The sequence below is a fragment of the Acanthochromis polyacanthus genome, chromosome 18 (assembly GCF_021347895.1).
Source record: "Acanthochromis polyacanthus isolate Apoly-LR-REF ecotype Palm Island chromosome 18, KAUST_Apoly_ChrSc, whole genome shotgun sequence".
NCBI classification, from domain to species: domain Eukaryota; kingdom Metazoa; phylum Chordata; class Actinopteri; family Pomacentridae; genus Acanthochromis; species Acanthochromis polyacanthus.
The window spans coordinates 14,573,213-14,593,817 of record NC_067130.1 but is presented as its reverse complement, the minus strand read 5'-3'; the positions used below and the strand labels follow the sequence as shown (position 1 = coordinate 14,593,817).

Below are 20,605 nucleotides of genomic sequence, written 5' to 3'. Positions count from 1 at the left end.
GCATTAGGGTGTTGCATTAGAGCTCCTCCGTTAGCGCCACTTGCTAATAGACCTGTGTTAATCTTCCATGGTGGACCACGCTTCTGCTTCACATCTTCAGAGAACAATACCATCTAAAGGGAGGGTGTCTGAATATAAAAGCAGCCACGTCCGCCTCAAGTGAATTCAGAATTCCTTTAGAGGGGGCACTCGTCAAAGTCAAACAAGAGGACTGCTTAAGTGGTGAAAATAGCCGTGTAATGCAATCTAAAAAGTGTAGAATAGCTGTTTCCTGAAGATTTATTCTTGTATCAGTGTTTTCTGAGCTGGAAAACTTCCTAATTTTCATGAAAGTTGGCCCTGTCTAAACTAATTTCATCAAGGCAAAGGTCGAAACCTTTTCAAATCAGTGATCTCTGACAGTGTGACTGGAAAACAAGACGGGCAGACAGAGTGTGCACATTGTTTATCTTTCTGTTTATTTTTGTGTAATATAAATGCGCCGCTTGTGACTCGATAAGTAAAGCACGCCGAATGGGATCAGCAGGAGAAATTACATGGGAAGATTCATTGTAACTGACTACGTCTGACTTTTTTTTTTTTCGCTCTTTCTCACTTCCTCTTCCCCTCACTGTCGCTCCTCTTATCCCATCACGCCAATACAGGCCAGGCATCTTAGGGCTTAGTCTGCAACAAATACAACCCACCAGAGAGATTAAGGGGCTGAATAAACCAGCGCCGGAGCCAGCTTCACTCTATATCAGTTCTTCTGCCTCAACTTTCTCCCAAAGATTTTTCTAACTAATGACCTTAGAGAGCTGAAGATGGCATTTAAGCAGGCATTTGGGAAATGCATGCTCGGGCTTCCTCTGTCTCATTGCAAAGTGGCCCTTTGTCTGTAAACACTGACTCTTCCATTTTAACTTTGCATTCTAATAAGTATTACAATGAGCAGCATGTTTGGTCATTGCTTCATCTGTACCCTAATTGATGCAATGAGACAGGTACTCTGCACGATGGCCTTTATGAGCCCGGCTACAATGCATTTCGCAGCAGGAGCCCCTGGTGGTTCCTTCCCTTTCGCAGACCAAGACAAAATAAAAAGCGTCCCTTTGCCGACCTCCTCCACCAGACTGCAGTGGGCGTGACATTTAGCTATGCAAAACCGCTGCGCATTATTCAAAAATTTGGCCCAGCACAAATGTCAAAGTGAGAAGCAAGCATATGCTGTTATGAAACACAGCAAAGAACAGAAAGACCTTTTTTTTTTTTTTTTTACATTCTGGGGATTTAGAGCAGATGCACAACCTGCAACCAGGTACTGGTGGTCTGCAGAATATAGCCAACTGGAGCTGGCTTTAACATAGCCAGAAGATTAGAGCCGGATCTAAAATAAGTGCAGAAAACATGATGTTTAACTTTAAATCTATAGATTTGGAAAATGATCCTGTTGCAGTTAGTTTGTGGATGAACAGCATCACTTTATAGACACCAATGAAGATCACTGAGGCTACATTCGTGACGCAGCCAAAATTAGATTCATGTGTGACTTTTGATAATAATGCAAACAGCACAAATCACATGGAATGTGACCTTTCTGTTTTGATTTGGGTAGTTTAGATATCTGCTCTTAAATCAGGTGGATATATTTTCTTAGTGTACAGTCCAATCAGAATTCATGCAACTTTTAGATTTGCAGCTGGAGTCTTGTGTTCAATACAAACCAGCCTGTCCTCAAACAAAAAACGACCACATAGGTCGTCTGTATACGCTCGTATTACGACCCAGTGTTACGTTTTGACGTTAAGCGACCTCTAGCGGTTGAGTAAATATCGACACTCTGGAGTTGCAGGTGAAACGTCACTATGAACAAAGTTTTATCTAACACTATCCCTGTCCCTATCCCTAACCCTAACCTTAACCATAACCCTAAACCCGTGTTGGGAAAGTGAGGAAAAAGCCGTTTTGTGACGGAAAAGCCGTTTCGTGAATTAAATCCCGTAATGCGTTCCTTTTCCCCATAGGGGCACTAACGTAAATACGCTGTCACGGGTCGTATTCCGGTGCACGGTGCATACGACCGAAGCAGTCGTATGAATTTGAGGACTTGTTGATACAAACATAAAAGGCAGCAAAGGGGGTAGTCAGTGAGGGGTTAGATTCATTCAAGTGTTTGAGGTAATATTTCTGTATCTGTAAAACATGAGGGGTCATGACATAACCTTAAGTGCTTCAGTAGAAGGTAACCGGTCATAAAGATACTTTTGCCTCTTGTTAATGAGGCTTCTTCAGTTCCAATTGGCTGAAAGGGAATTCCAGGTAAATGTAGTCACCCAAAACTAGAAACCCTAATCCTCAGTGGACTCCATATTTATTTCCATGCCAAAATATATACGGCATGAATCTGATGTTGACCCCAATCTAAACATAATGTGAACAACCAAACAATTTAAATCTGATCCAAGTAATAGATCTTAGTGAGCATGTGTGAACATAGCTTTAGATTTAACTGAACCTTCCTCCACAGATACTCAATTTGAGTACATTAGTGCAGCACAAAATAAAAACGCACAGAAAGCTTTTTGTTCATGAGATGGGACAAATGGGTTGTACGGAAAATGTGCTTTTAATCTACTTCATGTGTGATTTCCTGTTAATTATATGTCATGGACAAGAGGAGGAAATTAATCAGATGTGACATTTCATCATGTAGATAATACATTGCAACTTTATGCCAGATTAACCTATCTATTATTGTTGTCTTTTCTATGGTGGCTATTTTGTAGCAGTAATTATGTAGGAATATGATTTGGTCTGGAGACAATCAGGAGGACATCGAGAAAGATCAGTCGGGGCATCCAAACCATGAAACTCCTCTCTGCAGTTGGTATCGTGTTTCCATGGTTTGGACTTTTTAAAATGTTTTCTGTTTTCCACTGATTTAAAAAATATCAACAAGAGTAATGCTGGGTTGAACCAAACGGAATAAAATCATGATTTACTCAAAATTATGCCCCGTCAAGCCTTAAAAGTAGCTTAAAATTAAGAAAGATTAGTTTTACACCGAAGTTTAGTTTCATTTTGAAACTGATCGAGTGTTAACTTTAAACTTACACTTAGGGAAGTTTGGCTTTTATTATGGCTCCTTTGTAGATGGATGGAGCAAAAATAATCAAGTTTTTCTATGTTAAAGTAAACTTAATGAAGTGATTCAATCTAGCTGAGTTTTACTCTGCTGCTGAATTCCTCTTAAGTTGCCGGTTCAGTGTGAAAATGTTATGGAGCTGAACAGAAATACTGGACCAACTGTCAAACATGTCAGTGGCAGAAATGCAGCTGCACCACCAACGCTGCTGGTGCTGCTCCTGCTCCTGGTGGCCCGGAGATTTTTCTGCCACTAGATGTTTTCAGATGAGGATAGGAAGCTGGCCTACACAACTGCACCATCTGCCAAACCGTCAGCAGAGTGTTTAGGGCAATGGCAAGTCTGAAGAACCAGCACATCCGGTTCTCTCCACCTAGGAGTGTAAGTCAGCAGTCTTTGCTTTCTTTTGCTAGGTCCCAACAGCAAGCGAATGAGTTTTCCATGTATATTTTGTTTATTTTACTTTGGGTAAACTCGCATATTGATTAATCAGTAAACTTGGATTGACTAAGACAGAGTTGACAGAATTAAATCTAATTTTAACTTTTGTTTTTCAAAAATCTGATTAGAACTAATCTTAGATTTAATTTATTTTAGTTGGTGCAACCAAACATCTTACTTTGGTTTGGCCACAAACCAGTTTCAGCCTAATGAGCACATTAAATGGAAAGTAAAATAGCCTTACTTTTAAACCGACAGCTCAATAAGGAAAGTATGGTTTTACTTTACCGTCATGTTTCGACTGCATCTGCAGTCTTCTTCAGAGCGTTTTTTATTGTATTTTAGTCTAATATTATTGAGCTGTTGGTTTAAAAGTAATGCTATTTTATAGTAAGAAACTACAAATTAACATAATCCAATTAAATGGAAAGTGATAACCAAAATATGTCTGTGGGTTTGTTTGATTTATAAACCCTTGATGACACATACAGCTAACTCGACTCTTACTTTTCTTGTTACACTTAATACGAACACTTTTAAATCTGTATGTTACCGTTTACTGTTGCACTAGAACACCAAGTCAGATTCCTTGTATATGAAAACCTACTTGGCAACAAGAAAAGCACTCAGAGAGTGCAGTACTCCGCCAAGGCTGCTCAGTCATTGTATTATTTCCACAGCGGTGGATTTATAGTAGGATCACAGTCATGTGATCGTCAGCAGGCAGCTGACGTAGCGTTCACTTGTCATAGTTACAGTGCTGCTATTTCACAATGATACAGAAATCTTTAACAAATCCATGGATCCAGAATATAAGCCGCATCACTGCCAAAATCTAATCAATTGGTCCTTGTGTCATTTCTGACATTCTCTGAAAATTTCATCCAAATCCATAGCTCCATTTTTGAGTAATGTTGCACAGATAAACAGACAAACGTACACTGACCGTCACATGACATGTAGCACTCCTTAGCAGAGAATTAAAATGATTCTGATTCTGAATTGTTACAGTTCTTTCATGGCTTTACATTTGGAGTTGCTGAGAAAATTCACAGAAAATAACCCTGTAGTGCTACTAGAAGAAAACATAAATGGCTTTGAATCTGAACCAGAGGGGTGAATTAACCAAATGATGGAGCAAAATCCAAAGAAAAAGGGTAGATTACCTGAAATCTAACAGAAAATTCTTCCCTTTGCTGTTAATGAATTAAATAACGGAGCAAAAATATTCACACACAGTCAATGTAGTGCAATTATTTAGCATCAATTTTAGCTCTTCTATAACAACTAGGTGATCTGGGGCTTTAGTGAGACGACATTAGCTGATGTTTGTTCCCCGTGCCCATCCCTGATATTTGGGTGCCGTGGTCACAACAATCTGGCTGACAGCCTCGGTACACAAAACAGGAATTGATGCATTTATTTTCTACAGTCACAGCGTGACAAAACATATTTCCCCGGTCATCCGTATTGCGCATATTATGTATGGGGTTGGACTGAATATACTGCCCCTCCTTTTATTTTTTTTTCTCCTTCGGCGCCCTCCCTCCCTCTCTCCTCTGCAGCAGTCCACTCATTCAGACCCCACTGACAAGCCACATCTGCAGCAGCAGGCACTAGCAGCATATCTGTGTTAAATTAGAGAACAACATGGCCATCAAACAGTCCCACAGCAGATTTAGCCCAGCTTCTACCCTTGAGGCCTCGGAGCTGCAGACAAAATTTCCTTTCACCGTCGCTCCCTTTCTGTTTTATTTCCCTCCCTCCTTCATTAAAACAGGGTGTTCACATGCATTAGTAAATAGATTTCCTTCGCCCAAAGCTTTTTAATGTTCCAGTGGGCTAAGGAGACAAGCCTCCCGGAAAATATGGAGGTCTTGAAAAGCTCATCCATGCTGTTATTTTGCTTATATTATATGAGAAAGAAAAACGGAGAGAGAAAAAAAGCAACCTAATGTTTTTGCCTCGATTATTTTGTTCTGTGCATTTGTGCAAGCGGAAAGCAGCCCAAACGCTCCCTTAATTCGCAGCGCCACATGTTGCTTTGCATCCACAATATGTGTTTTTATTTGTATATCTGTCCTCACTCATCTTTCAAGGCCCCACATGTTGCCCTTCTTTCTCACAAAGACCTCCCAAGACGGCGCAATATGGCACTCGTTGATCTTTAGAAACTCAATTTGGTCAGAAAATAAACCTGAAGCTTTTGGAGGCAAGAATGTAATAACAGAAGCGAGGCGAGCGCTGATCTCCTCCTAAACAAAAACATATTTAAAATCCACCTCTCCTTGTTTTTTTTTTTTTTCCACTGCTCGCTTTTCTGCCTCCATCTGGTGTTAAAGCTATTACGGGCCACCGCAAACAGCGATAACCACCATCTTTGGAGGAGCTACTCATCGCACTTTGTTTAAGAGGAACACTGAATGACACTGAAGTAGAAACACAGAGCATGAGAGAAATGCGGACAGAAAAAAAATAAAGCATTTGGCAAAGCTGCCTGTCTTCCATTTGTTCAACAGTGGCGGTCTGCGTCCCTACAGCTCCCACCCACTGATGTATTCCAATGTATTCTCATCCTCCACAAGTGGCTACATTAATGAAGTGCATTAGTCCAGGGTGTGTATGTATTCCTGTGGAGAGAATACAATGAGGAGCACAGCGGAGGGAAGAGGTGCAAGTAGAATAAGCAGTGGCAGAAAGGAGCTCTTTGGAGTGTGATGTGCCTATGATGGAGGGCTCCTCTTCAAAAAAAAGGAAAAAAAAAAACATCAGGCTGCTTGTTTCCCATACAGAAATATTGCTTTGCCATCACCGAACAGACAAGCAGAGTTCAGGCAGCGAGCGGAGCACTGAAGTGCAGTGCTCCATAGCTGAAAGGGGAGGAGAACGAGAGGGTGAGAGCAGAATAGCGGGATTGTGTGGATTTGTCAAAGGGACTCAAAGTGGTGCAGCTCTGAGGGGAGCTTCACAGAAATCCCAATTCATTAAGGCTGAATGGACGGTCATTGATTCATTGATAAAAATTGTTCTTCGGGGATGCTATGAAGTAATAGTGATTAGCATGACAACGAGGGATGGGGTGGCGGGTCACGTGAGCAGCGATTCCTGCCATTCAGCGACATTTTGTGATGCATGCCGTTAGCTTTTCCGAGGAGCCGATGGAATGATAATAGTGTCGAGGAGGCCCTCAGCGGACTCGGCTGCCTCATATCACGCTCAGTCATCTTCACACCCAGTAAAGTCAGCACATTTCTGCTGCCATTAAATTTACTATGGCTCATTGGGGATTGACACTGCACACCATCAGTGTCATTGTAATGCCTTGTGAAATTCAAGAAAGATTCACTTCTTTATGCTGGGAACAATCATTATTGCTAAATAGTCTGCCTAAATGACGAGCATTACATGCTTGAAAGTTATGTATTATTCACCTCACCTCGCCAAAGAACTAATCATTTTCACCCAGAAGTCTACACTTCATCAGGCAACGGGGTAATTGTTCCCCCTAATGGTTATGTGATCAGTTTAGCCTCACAGTCGTTATTCTATCTCATACACTTACAGGTTTGCAGTTAACAGGGGTTTTATTTAGCGATGGGAGACCCCAGTTGCAGTGACCACCCATAACTGGAGGCAAGATTTTCTTTACTCCAATATTCAGTGGTGTGAGCTGATTTCAAAATGCACAGCAAAGAGCTTCTCGCTGAATCACACCGTGGGCTATGAGCGAGTGACAGGAAATTTTAATGAGGTGCTCTGTAAAATCACACGACTGCAGATTATTTACCATGCATCGAGATCTTATTGGTGTTCTCTTGAAAATCAATAATTGTTATCAACCCCTGGCCAAAGTCATTGGAGAAACTTTGGGATTTAAAGAAAAAAGATTCACATTATTTTAAGCTGTGAAATATCCAGACATCCGGTGAATGCTAAAAGCACGAAACACCACGCGGTGCAGCGAGAATAAATATATTTTGGCACTAACACACTGAGACCCAAATGTGGGATGTTTTTTTTTTTTTTTTTTTTTTTTACTGAAAAAATGCATAAACATTGTCATTAAAATTCAATGAACGTCTGCTCATTGCGATTTAATGATAAATATGACTTTGTAAGCATCTTCGGATTTTGCTTTTTTTCCGTGGTTTTCCAAGAATGTTAACGGTTATTATTTTATGGTGCTCTGTAAGCTTTAGCCAGTCGGTGATTAAATTAGAATGCCACATTATATTATGTCAAATCTTCACTGTTTCACTTCACAAGTTGCTGTTGCAAAAATTCTGCAAGCACAGAGTTGGTTTGGAGGGTGTATGTGGGTCCTATCATCTCGGTGTGTGACGCTGGAGCCACTGCAGGTCACTGAACTGGGGTTGTTTTACTCCGAGCTTTGCCGCTTTGCTGCCATACTGCACACTGACACACTAGTTTCTTCGCTGCTGTGGTTATTTTCTCTGATTATCATGTCGTATCATTCAGTGATGCCTGTAGCTTAATGGATTTGAAATGTAGCATGAGGGCTGAAAATGTATTCAGAAAAGCGAGTAGAATTCATTAGGGGTTTTGGTCTATACGCGGGTACATCAACACATGTTGCACGTGAACAAATCCTTTAAAGTGGTTTAAAGCTGCAAGTTATTTTTCTAAGGCTTCCAAAACAACAGTTTGTTTTTAGGACATCATAGAATTGGTAATCTCTCCCACTTGGTGGGGGAATTGCTTTACTTCTTGAAGGTCTTTCGGACTGCATTTGGCTCATACATTTCCCAAAGCAATTATAGTCGGGGTGAATTTAGTTGTCTTCTGCTCTCCACGGTGGACTGTGGGGAATCTTTTTCTTTTTTTCCTCACAGAATTGGGCGGTGGATTGGAGCGTTTGTGTGGCGTAGCTGCAGTTATGGTCAGAGACACAGCGTCCTCTGCTGGCGATGAGGAGAATCTCACCTTCTCTGCTCTGTTTGTGTGAAAACCCAGTCCAAGCAGGTGCTCATGAGCTGTACAGATGCGTAATTGTTCCACTCCTCTCTGTGTTTCAGGTGTGTGCGAGTGCTCAGACTTCACCGCTGGGGTGACCTGCGAGGTGTGCCTGAATGGTTACTATGGCAACGCTTTGACTGGCACGCCTGCTGATTGTCAGCCTTGCCCTTGCCCAGACCAGACCAGCTGTGCCCAAATTGCGGAGACAGGACAGGTGATCTGCACCAACTGCCCTGCAGGACAGACAGGTGACACAAGCTACCTACAATTTAAAATAATTCTTTATGGACAGTAAACACAGCAGATGATGAACTTTCTGTCAAAAAAAGCAATGAGAACATTTCCACAAGACAGCTTGCTACTGAAAAGACCGTGGCGTCACATCAGCTCATTTGCTCGGTCTGTCATTCTGCAATGCCACCTGTGATTCAGACACATCCGATATCCGTTTTTAAATTAATTATAACCGACTCCGAGGCGACATGAGGGTGACCTCCCGCAGTGTTCTAGCTCAGTCATTCATCAAACCCCTGCCCACCTCTTTCACCTTTCCCCTTGCGTAGGGATGCGCTGTCAGATGTGTGAAGATGGTTACTATGGTGACCCCCTGGGACAGTCTGGACCAGCACGGCCATGTGTGAGATGCGACTGCAATGGCAACGTGGATTTCAATGCGGTGGGTATATGTGACCGCATCACTGGGAGATGTCTGAAGTGCCTGGGACACACAGAGGGTGAACACTGCCAACGCTGTCAGCGTGGTTTCTACGGCAACGCCTTGGACCAGGCAGCTAGACAGAAGTGCAAGCGTGAGTAACTAAGGAGGGATGGAGCATCAGTCCATTAATTATTAATTATCGTGTTTATAGTTTATTGTGAAATGAAAAAGAGGCTCATCGGGGAGTGGCACTGTGGACCATCAGTGTCATTGTGAAATTCAGCAAAGCTTCCCTCTCTTTTGCTAAGAACAATCATTATTACTTAACACTCAGTTTAAAACACGAACATTACAAGCTTAAAATGTATGCATTATCACCTCCCTTCACCTAAGAACTGATCATTTCTACCCAGAAGTCACTTCATCAGGCAACAATCTAATTGTTCCTTCTTATGGTTATGTGATCAATTTAGCTGTGTAACTCTTACTATATGTCACATACAGTACTTGACTTATAGGTTAACAGGGATTTATATAGTGATGTAAGGCACTAGTCTCCATAATTGGAGGAAAATATGACTTTACAACTGGTCAGAGATGCCAGTCTGAGTAAATGAGGCTGTGATCTGAATATTTATTTAATAAATTAGAATTTTGTTTAGAATTTATTGCAAAATGAAAAAAAAAACTAAATATGTTATTCTTGTAAGATACTGTAAAAGTCCCCCTGCACTTAACAATGTGTTTGGCTCATTTAGTTCACTTGGATGTTTTCTTTTCAATGTGCAGCGTGATCAATGTGCAAATGTAAAATCTCTGGTGCACTGCATTGAGTAGCATTGTATGTGTAGTAATACAGCAATTAAAGTCTGAGAACAAAAATGTATGCAAACTTATAGATTCTAGATGGTGCAATAGAAGCAAAGGAGAGAATGTAATTACATGATTTTTAAATTAACAATTCTTTTTTTCATGAAAATAAATCCTAATTATTATTCATATCTAATTATTTTTACATTACAACATGCCTGGAGAGGAAGTCTTGACTCTACATGCTGTTAGAATTCCCATTAGGATTCAGACTGCTCTGTTTACAGCAGAATAGTAATGGACATATTCCATTAAAGATTACGTGACTACGGGTTGAGCTTTTAAAGGAGAGTAGAAATAGTCCATTCAAATCAATTTCCATTCAGGAGTTCACATTCGACAGGTGTAGCTCTCTTGAGTCATGAAAGGCAGAGTTGTAAATGGGGCGAACAAATGGCTGTGGGTCAGAGAGATAGCCCAGGAAAATAAGGAGAGAGTCATTGGGTTGGGAGAATTAAAATGGTCTCAGTGAATAAAACTTAAATGAAGTTGCAAAGGCAGACAGAGACCTAAAGTGTAATAGCTGTGATGTGTTCATCCTTTGGTTTTCTTATCCTTTTCTTAGACTCTGGCTCTACCACTAATCCCTGGTTGAATTTCTGTACAGACCAATGTCTCTGAGGGATCCAGAGTCTCCCTGCTATTGTCTGAATTTCTTCTCATTTTCCCCTCAGCATTCAAATTAGTTCAAATTAATTTAAAAAAAAATCCCTGATGGCACGGGATACATCATTATTTTAACAGATAAATTGCTTTATTTGTTCCCTATAGCCTGCAGTTGCAGTTCTGCTGGAACCTCTGGATATGTAAATGAATGCCACCCTCAGACAGGAAATTGCCTTTGCCTCAGTCATGTGACTGGACGGGACTGCAGTTATTGTGAAGTCGGTTTCTTCAACCTCCAGCCAGGCTTTGGATGTGAAAGGTAAACAGATCCCCAGTGTAATTCAAAGCAGATCTGCATGAAAAGCTACAATACCTGGGTTTAGAAACTGAATCTTTCATTAAAATATTATTTCTCTGCCTGCCTCAGGTGCAAATGTAATCCAATTGGCTCGTCGTCACCGGCGTGCCATCCAATCACAGGGCAGTGCGTGTGTCGTGCAGGAGTGGAGGGGAGACTGTGTGATTCTTGCCGTGTGGGCTTCTTTGGATTCTCGTCACGAGGTTGCAGAGGTACAGGACTTTACTTGAGGCACCGCAACAGCACTATGTGCCATCCTCTAATCCTCTAATACATCCTCTAATACATGAAGGCATTTCTGACTCTTTAAATGTTTATCTCTGTTTCTGCGCTGCACTTCCATCTCCCTTGTGTTTCCATCCCGCCTGTCCCAGCCTGTAACTGTGACCCAATGGGCTCCATTTCCATGCAGTGTCACAGTAACGGTACCTGCCACTGTCGACAGGGCTTCGTGGGTTACAAGTGTGACAAATGTGAGCTGAACTATTTCCACAACAGAGCCACACACCAGTGTGAGGAATGTCCAGTTTGCTATGGCCTTGTCAAGAAACAGGTGAGTTTACGGTCGGACACCCAAAATCAGGAATTTTCTAATTCTGAACACATGGCTTTAAAGGGCCACTATGTCAGATTTAGTGACATCTAACAGTGAGGCCATAAATTGCAGTCAGACATGTAGGAGAACCTACAGTGACCGCCACTTCAACAAAAAAACATGACAACCCTCTCGAGAGCCGATAATCGTCTTTTGCTACTATATAAACATGATGGTACAATATGGTAGGATCCACTTCCTCTGTATATATATAAATGTCTCACTCTAAGCTAACAAAAATACAGCAATTTGTAGCTACAGGTGATTATGCACTAATGAAAACACAATTATGATTAATGTATTTCTTTTCTGCTAATCAGTCCTTTAAACATGCATTTTACATTACTTTAGTAACTACTAAAGAGCAAAAATAAGTAGTTTCCTTAGGAACACACTTTTTCAAAGGCATTTAACTCTCTAAATCCCAAGCATTTTCTATATTTTTTCTGCTTCTGTCACATTTTTACTCACAGTGGGGTCATTTTTCACTGAATATAAGGTCCTGCACCACAGCAAAACAGCACAACCATGGCTAGAGGCAGCGGAAACCCAAAAAATGTATTTTATGTCGTATAAAAAGTTATACTATGAAGAATAACAAGAAGAAGAAAAAGAAAGTTGAGTTTCTTTGATTATTCTACCAAAATGTAAAACATACAAATTAAATTAAATTTAAAAAAATGGTATTGTCCTGCAGAACATTTTTCAAAGTGCCCACAGGTGTTAGCAATACTGAGGGGAAAATTAGTTTTTATAATTGCTCAGTTCAGCTAAATATTTCCAGATTTTTTGCGACATAACTGTTGGTCACAGTTGATATACTCTTGACTTCAAAGTTGCTCCAAAGATTGCAGATTTTTTTAATGTTGTACAGTATCTTGTGATTGAAAATAATTCATTTTTGGGGACATTTTATGTAAGACATGTAGAGGACATTGATTATGTTGCAGTATTGTGGTTTCAGGCATAGATTTGGTTAATCTTTCCTGACACATTCAAACATCACATATGTGTAATTCAAGAACTGTTGTATAGTTGTGGACTTAATGATTCTTTCCGTTTTTGTAGTTTCTTGGTCTGATAAATGTTGTTTTTGGGCAATATCTTTAAAATAACATGCCTCATTCAGAATGTAGCGCTTCCAGCAGCAGCTAATGTTAGCAAGCCAATGAGATGGCCTAGCATACAAATATGACACGTTCTCTGGAGTTAACAGCTAGGAGGCATGTCTCCTCTTTCAGTGCTTTGGTCATGCATTTAAAGTTGTATTTCTTTCTACCCCATTTTAGCTTTATTTATGGTGTCTGCCAGGGAATCATTTTAAAAAGTTTTTTCGTATTAACAGCTAACTATTTCATAGTTTTCATTAGCTTTTTGCTAACTCTCTGGTGTTTGTTGCTGGGCAGTTGAATGGTGGGATTTTTAGCTAAAAACTGATAAAAGTGGTGCTGTAAAAAAGCAACACTGCAAGCTGGAAGCTTATATGCAGTATAAAAATTAAATCTGCTTCAACTTGTAGATGCAGATATAGGTGGTCAATAACAGCATTAAACCACAGCAATAGAGAGACTGTAGGCTTCAAATATGTCTTATATATAAGGCTTATATAGTCTCTCAGGCTTTACATTATTTTCATTCTTGACTAACTTGTCAGTTCTAAAGAAATAATCACCTAAGTGTATAAAATACTGAAAGACATTAATTACAAGCTCACAGTGTCTGAAATGATGTCTGACCAGTTGGTGAAAAGATATTTATTTAAATGTTCCACATGCAAAGCGCAAGTAATAGCAGTTTAATATATATACAGTGTAAAGTATCATAATTCATTTTGAAAATCTAATGTGGAATGATGTAGCATTATACAAAACACTATTCAAGTCTTACAGTTGTTGTGCAACAAAAAGTAAATGTACTTCTGGCCCTGCATTGAATCTTTATTGTCATCTTTCTCCATTATCCTCTATGTTCCTTTATAGGTTTGTACATAAAGATGTGTGTGCAGCAGACATACAAGGATTATATGCACATCTTGCTGGACTAATTTATATGAATATTTTGTATGCTTACACAGTGTTCTCTGGCTCTTATTGTTCTGAGGTACAATTTGTTCCTGAAATGGCAAAGTCCCCCCAGTACATTGTGTCTTTGTAGACCCTCATGACAGACATATGGCCCTTTTGTGTTTGTAGATTGCCAGTAAGTAGTGGATGTGCAGTGAAACAGAAAGAGACATTTGCCCTAATGATCTCCTGTGCTGCTTCTTTCTGTCCCTTTAGATTTGTTGCAACCTGTATGCTAAGGTGCCGCGTCCCCGGATCAGGCTTCCAAGGCCAATCCAATACCGCTGACACATTCCGCCTTTTCTCTGTACATATTCTTGTTCCGGCTAAAGTGGCTGTATGTTCTCTCCAGACCGGCTTGTACCTGTGTGAATGCCCGCTGTGATTTCCCCAGTGTTAGCAATTCAGTGAACATCCCAACCCTTGTCTGCTCTGAACACCTGCAATTACTCTCACTGTCCTCAGTCTCCCCCAGCTCTCCCTTCCTGTCTCTCACCCTCTCTGTCTCTCTGCACACATCTTACTCTGGCTTAAGCACAGGAAGAGGGGGGAAAAAAACGTTAACAAGCAAAAAGAGAGAAAGACTGGAAAGGACAGAGATGTGTGATTAATGATGAAGAGGAATATTAAAAAAAGAAAGTGGAAAACAGAAGAAGGAAGGATAGAATAGCATTGAAAAGCACACAGCATATGGGACTTCCTTGAGGAGTAGATGCAAATTATTTTCATCAAAGTATTAAAAACAATCCTCATATTTAGAATTATGGTAGTTTGTCGAATTGCTTTTGATTTTGTCCTGATTACTTCATTTTAAATTGATTGCAGTGGAGACCGATTCCATGACATTCCAATTGTGCCACTTTGCTGTTACCTATATATCCGGCTCTATTTCAGCCAACAGCATGCACCCAATTGTCAAATACATGTTTGTACACACGCAACATGCCTCCTGGTTTGAAAGTAGACCCGATCACCGCCAAGTTACAGGCTCTTTTTTTAAAGTCTCGTCCATTTACCTGCCAGGGTCGACAAATTGGTGCCAATCACTGCACTTTCATTCCATCTGCAGACCTGCACTTCTATTCTCCAAGAAGTCTAATCTGGTTATCTCTTTAAAACCGTTTTCCTCTGCCGCATGCTATGCAGAGAATAGTGAGCAATATGAAAAGCGTATTCTATCCTTATCTGGTTGTTGATATTCATTTATTCATTGCTTTTGTTGAAATACTACATTTTGATGTTTGGGTGCACCAAGAATCAGACTCCTACCTCAACACCTGCATCTGAATAAATAAATACAGATTTGAATGGATTGATATTTTTTGTGGTGTTTATAGATGTCGGCCTGTCTTTTTTGGTCATCCAGAATCTTTTTTTTTTCCTTTTAAATTTACCTCGACACCTTCAGTGACAAATTATGATGCTGTTACAGGCAGAAAAGCTCCGGACTCGGCTGCAGGATTTGGAGAAGCTCCTGGCTCACTTTGATTGCCGGGGTAGATTTGGGAAGCAGCACCACCTGCTGAAGTATCACATGGCCTGGCTTTCTGAGCATGAGCACCAGAGGGAGGATACTTTACCCAATGCTCTGGAGGATTTTCTGGCCTTCCAAGGTAACACCACACAAAAGTCAAGATAATTCCACTCGGCCCGTCACTCCTTTTAATCTTCCCTATGCGGTCGTGGCACCTCAAGACACACTTGGCAGCCTTTACTTTGTGGAACACGAAACCCGCTCGTCTGCCATTGTAAATGTTGTGTCACATTTTGGCTGTGAGACGATAACATGCCATATCAGCACATGCAAGACCGGCGAGCACGGCTAAGAAATTTGACTTAAAACCACCCCCCAGCATCCCGCGAATGGGCTTCTGCTCCGTCTGCGTCTCCTCAGTGTGACGCTGTTCCAGATACAACGCAACACAAAGCGATTAAATCAGGAAGCAGGCAACAATACAAACCTCTCCCAATTACTTTAACACAATGCTGATATATCCTCATTATCTTTGGAGGGGAAAAGGCTTATAGGCTCAGCTGCACAGGCCAAATGGAGACAAATCATAACAATATAGAACAAGGCGGCGTGTGACCAACTTAATCCCTATTTATATGACAGGCGGTGCATCTCTAATCCCTGGTTTATTATGATTATAGTTGCAATCATGATAACAGTTGTCTAACAGTCCCCCTCCCAACATCCACACCACGTACACACATAGTCACCAGCCTTGCTCTTTAAGACACTGGGTGGCCCAGTAATGAGTTAATGAGTATGTGGGAGTGACGGCCTCACTGTGTGGGCAACAGAGGCAGAACAGCACGCACTGGGGCACCGACACACACACTTATTACCTCTCATTTCATGACGTGAAGCCAAAGAGACAAGCAAAATATGTCGCAAAATGAAGCAGCAAACCAGACATATTGTGCTAATTGTGCTCAGCTCCACATTGACAATGCTAGAGGCGCCACAGAATACAAAGTGAGACCCACAAAGGTGCTAGCATCTGGACAGAAATCCATAAGGTTTCGTGTTTTTCTTTCTGAGCGCATATACGCAAGAAGGATGAGAGTCCTCGTATGAATTAGCACAGCAAATGAGAGATGTGAAAATGAGAGATGTGTCAAAACGCAGCTCACCGACTACAAAGAGTTGGAGAGACTAATATTCTTACTGAAATAATCTGTGAAAGAGTTAATGTGGTTTTATTTGCTTTGTTCTTGCAGAGGCACGGGAGGCCTTCATAAAACAATTTTCCTTGCTGGAAGCTTCTACAGGCTCACTTTTAGCCCAGCTGCATGGCATTACATCCACTTTGAACTGCAGCATCAGCAAGACAGAGGAAGATGGGAAGGAGAGGAGGAAGGATGAAAGCGGCAGGGGTGTGTGTCAAACCTTCACAGAAACTCTGCTGATGATCACAGCATCTCAGAAGCAGCTGAAGCAGGCAACACTGGACTTGGATAGCATGGTAGGCCACTCAAACTTACCTAGTCCTCACCGTAGTGTATACAGTAGGGTACAAAAGTCTGGGACCACATTAAAAATCTCTAATAGCTTCATGCAAACTTGGAAATAATTGCAAAGTTTGAAGATTAAGTAACATTGTGATGGTGAAACACATAGCATCAGAACTACATGAAAAGATCAGAATTCCGACAGTTATTTTAAGCAAAGACTGTCCTCCTTAGTGTCCAATCATGGCTCAACTGAAGGTCTCTAAGGGGTCTCTAAGGATCACTCGTATCCGTAGCACAACCAGGCAGACCAAAAGTGACCACACAATCATAAAATCCATATATCAAGCTTTCAGTGGGAGATACAAAAGCAGCTTCATCACAGATAGAGAATTTGCTAAATAAAGAACACAAGGCTGCCTAGTAGTGGTCTCAGAGGACGAGCTGCATCTCTGAGCATTTCTCAGGAGGGGAAACAAGGCCAAACACTTGGGGTGAGCTGAGACATCTCAGCATTTCACAGTGGATGAGTGGAAAAAATTCTATTTACTGACGAATTCAAGTTGAGCCTCACAGCAGTAACAGAAGGAAAATTGCAGTGAATCGACCTCCTGTAACCAAGGAGCAGTAGCCCTCTATTCTTCGCGAGCATTCCACACGTTCTGGTTTACATCTTCGTGGACAACAATTCAGACTAAAGCAGGAAAACAAGCACAAACTCACGCCACAGTTTGCATAAACTACTCAGAAACCAAAGAAGACTTTCATCCACAGTCACCTGATGTCAGTCGTACTGAACATTCACTGACAAAGTTTAAGATTCACAAAAAGCTTTTTGGAACTGTGTCCAACCATAATGGGATCACATGGGGTGACATCTCAAGTGTTGTGGTCATTAAGACAAAAATGAAGACAAACCAAAGATATATTGTACTTGGAATAAAATTTTTTGGAATAAAGTGGAAACAAATATAAAATAGTGGTAACTTAACTAGAGTTCTCAGATTTTTGGGCCCACTGTATACTACATAAAATGCTCTGAAAGCTAAAATGTACTAGTTTGTCTATTCCACGAACATTCTGATACTGCATGTAATATGATTGATTTCTTGTCCTTATTGTGCGATGCTGCTGTTTACAACGGTTGGTGCTGCTTCTTTGTAGAGATCCACAAAGATTCCCCAAAGCAAAACAATCTTTCTTTACCCCCCTGCTCTCCTACGACCACCCATCTCCGTCTGAGCGGCAAACTCTTGCCTCCAAATGAAAAATCCAGCGCACGTTTGATGGACGCTGAAATTAACAAGTTGTTCTTCACCCACCGGGAGGCTTTTCACTGTCTCTCCACGACGCTTGCAGAAATCTATTATGGATACTCCCACCATGTTATTTAGGTTTGGGGAGATGAGTGAGCTTGTTTTGCCAATATATACATAGCTCTTTATTTCTGTGTGTGTGTGCGTGTGTGTGTGCAGACACACTGTACTTCCACAGTCCTTATCACTTGGCTAAGCCTGAAGCAGCAGCAATTTAATTCCTTATTAATAAGCAGAGCAGCTGCCCAAAATGAAGAAAAAATGCTTGTGTGTCAGGTGTTGATGCAGTTTTTCCATTTTATTTGCATTTTCTGAAATTAAATGTCACCCTGGGAAGGATTCCGTATTCAACAGTATAAGCATTCCATTTATCAGTACAGAACTTAATTCTGTATTTTTTTCCATATGCCCAGGCTTTAAACCTTTTTGATTACAAACATTTAAGTGGCAAGGTTCATGTATAACTTTTATTGTTCCTAAAAAAACCCAAATGCCCATTTTGAAGTCGAACCATGACAGTTTATCTGGATCTCTTTTTTTTTTCATTTCAACTCAGTTTTATTTTAATAAAGCTAAATAATTATGTAAGTCGTTTCAGGGCACTTACTATAGTGAGGCGAGGAGAAGACATTACAATACCTAACAATTAACCTTTGAACAACCTCACTAGGGAAAAGAAACTCACTTTTATGAGGAAGAAACCTCCTTGCAGAGGTCAGTCATGACCAGTAAGGATACGCAGATAACCAGCAAATACAGACTAACTACTTGAGAGAGAAGGCAGAAGCTCATGGCATGCAATAGTGGAATGAATCTGTTGAGACTAGAGGAGAGGTGCTCAGTGCATCAAAAAGGAAAGTTTCTGTGATACTAGAGAGGGTCCACATGTGGAGTTGCTTCCACAGGAGAGGAGTCTGATGGCTGGAGTCTATGCCTCCAATTCTGTTACTGGAAACTCTATGAGCCACGTCTGCACTTCTGAGAGTGAAGCACTCAATATTTTGACAATTTTGCACAGGTGAAAGAAGGCTCCACTTTATATGTGAGGTAAGGACATAAAATAACTTCAAGCTGCCGTAAAGTGGTGCTGAAGGCCAAGGCAATGTCATCCAGAGTAATATGTTAGAAAATCTGTTTCTCGGGTTGAATGCAATACTTTCAGTTTTGTCTGAATTTAGGAAAAGAAAATGATCGGTCATCGAGGCCTATATGTCCTTAAAACTTGCTTCAAGTTTGGCTAACTGAGTTGTTTCATCTGTCTTCATAGATAAATATAGCTGAGTGTCATCTGCATAACAATGGACATCTACGTAGAGTTTCCAAGTAATGCTGCCAAACAGAAGCATCTGTTAGATTAAATTAGTAATCCTAGAACAGGACCTAGTGGAATGCCATAACTAACTCGTGTGTGGAAGAAGAACCAATTTTCCCAATTATATACAGTGCAATGTAATTTCTACTCTAAACTGTTTAGACAAACATTTATGTGCAAATGGTCACATAATTGACAGCTATTTTCAAGAATTTTTAGAAATACAGGGTGGTTTAGACAAAGACCCATGTCAGCCTCCAACAACTGGGTCAAGAGTAGGCTCTTAATGTAGAGGTTTAATTACGGAAACCTTTACATACTGCTGTATGAAGCCTGATAATGAAGATAGATTGACCTGATCTAATGTGTAGATGTTACTTCAGCGTCCTACAGCAATCTAGTTGGAATGGGAAGACAGTTTGATGGTTTAGATGAAGCAGGTGTAGAAATTATCTCTGAGTGATCTATAGGAGAGAAGTAAATAATTAATTATATTTGATGACACGTGTCAGCTGTAGGTGGGAAGTGATTATTACAGCTACTTTTTACAGCTTTCACACTGATCGAAAATTTCTCGAGAAACAAACACCTTCGTGTCTAAAAAAAAAATTAAAATTCAGCAGTCAGCTGAAGTGTGAAAAATCCTTTGGTTAGCGCTATATGGAGACTGGAGTTGATTTGATTTAAATACACATGTCAAAACAGTTGGGAATCGCTACCTTCTGGGATCTCTCACACCTGCTCACTGCCACGTTGCTTTCCCTCTCTCACTTATTCACAGATCTTTCCTTTTGAGGTGGCGCCAGGACCGAACAAATGGAACATTATGGTCAATGACTCACAGGTCTTAATGAAAAGGTAGGTCTAGTCAATGTGTTTTAACTGATCGATCAAAAACAAAGCCCATTATAGTCATCTATGGAACGTCATGTCCTCACTCACTTGTTGTGGTTAGGCTAGTCGATGCTCTCAGTGCTCAGAGTACATAGCGCTATTATGTGCTGGTTACAGGAATCTGAACTAGAAATCCAGTGAGGGGAAGTCATCAATGCTGAAATCTATTTCATCTCTCCTTGGGCAGCTGTAATGGTCTATTATTCTATGTTACTTGCTTTCTCGCCCCCTTTTCTCCACTTTCTCTCACTGTTTCGACCTTTTTTTCTTCCCTCGCAGCCACAGAGAAACAGCAGACCACATCGAGGCCGTAGCCAGCAGAGCAGTAAGAGCCTCAAAGCGGACTTTCAGCTTCTTGATAGATCTACTGCAGGACAACTCCACAGAGGAGTACATCAGGAACCTAACAGAGCAGTGAGCACACAAAAAAGAA

General features: G+C 40.8%; 1 protein-coding gene across 1 annotated transcript in view; it reads left to right on the top strand.

Moving 5' to 3' along the window:
* lamc3 (laminin, gamma 3) overlaps window positions 1-20,605 on the top strand; it is a 135,435-nt gene that overhangs the window by 103,460 nt on the left and 11,370 nt on the right. The window contains exons 13-21 of the mRNA XM_022214516.2: window positions 8,602-8,790; window positions 9,106-9,351; window positions 10,842-10,995; window positions 11,104-11,246; window positions 11,409-11,587; window positions 15,125-15,305; window positions 16,420-16,664; window positions 20,060-20,136; window positions 20,452-20,586. Of these exons, the coding sequence (XP_022070208.1) occupies window positions 8,602-8,790; window positions 9,106-9,351; window positions 10,842-10,995; window positions 11,104-11,246; window positions 11,409-11,587; window positions 15,125-15,305; window positions 16,420-16,664; window positions 20,060-20,136; window positions 20,452-20,586 (1,549 nt within the window). The remainder of the gene's footprint in view (window positions 1-8,601; window positions 8,791-9,105; window positions 9,352-10,841; window positions 10,996-11,103; window positions 11,247-11,408; window positions 11,588-15,124; window positions 15,306-16,419; window positions 16,665-20,059; window positions 20,137-20,451; window positions 20,587-20,605) is intronic.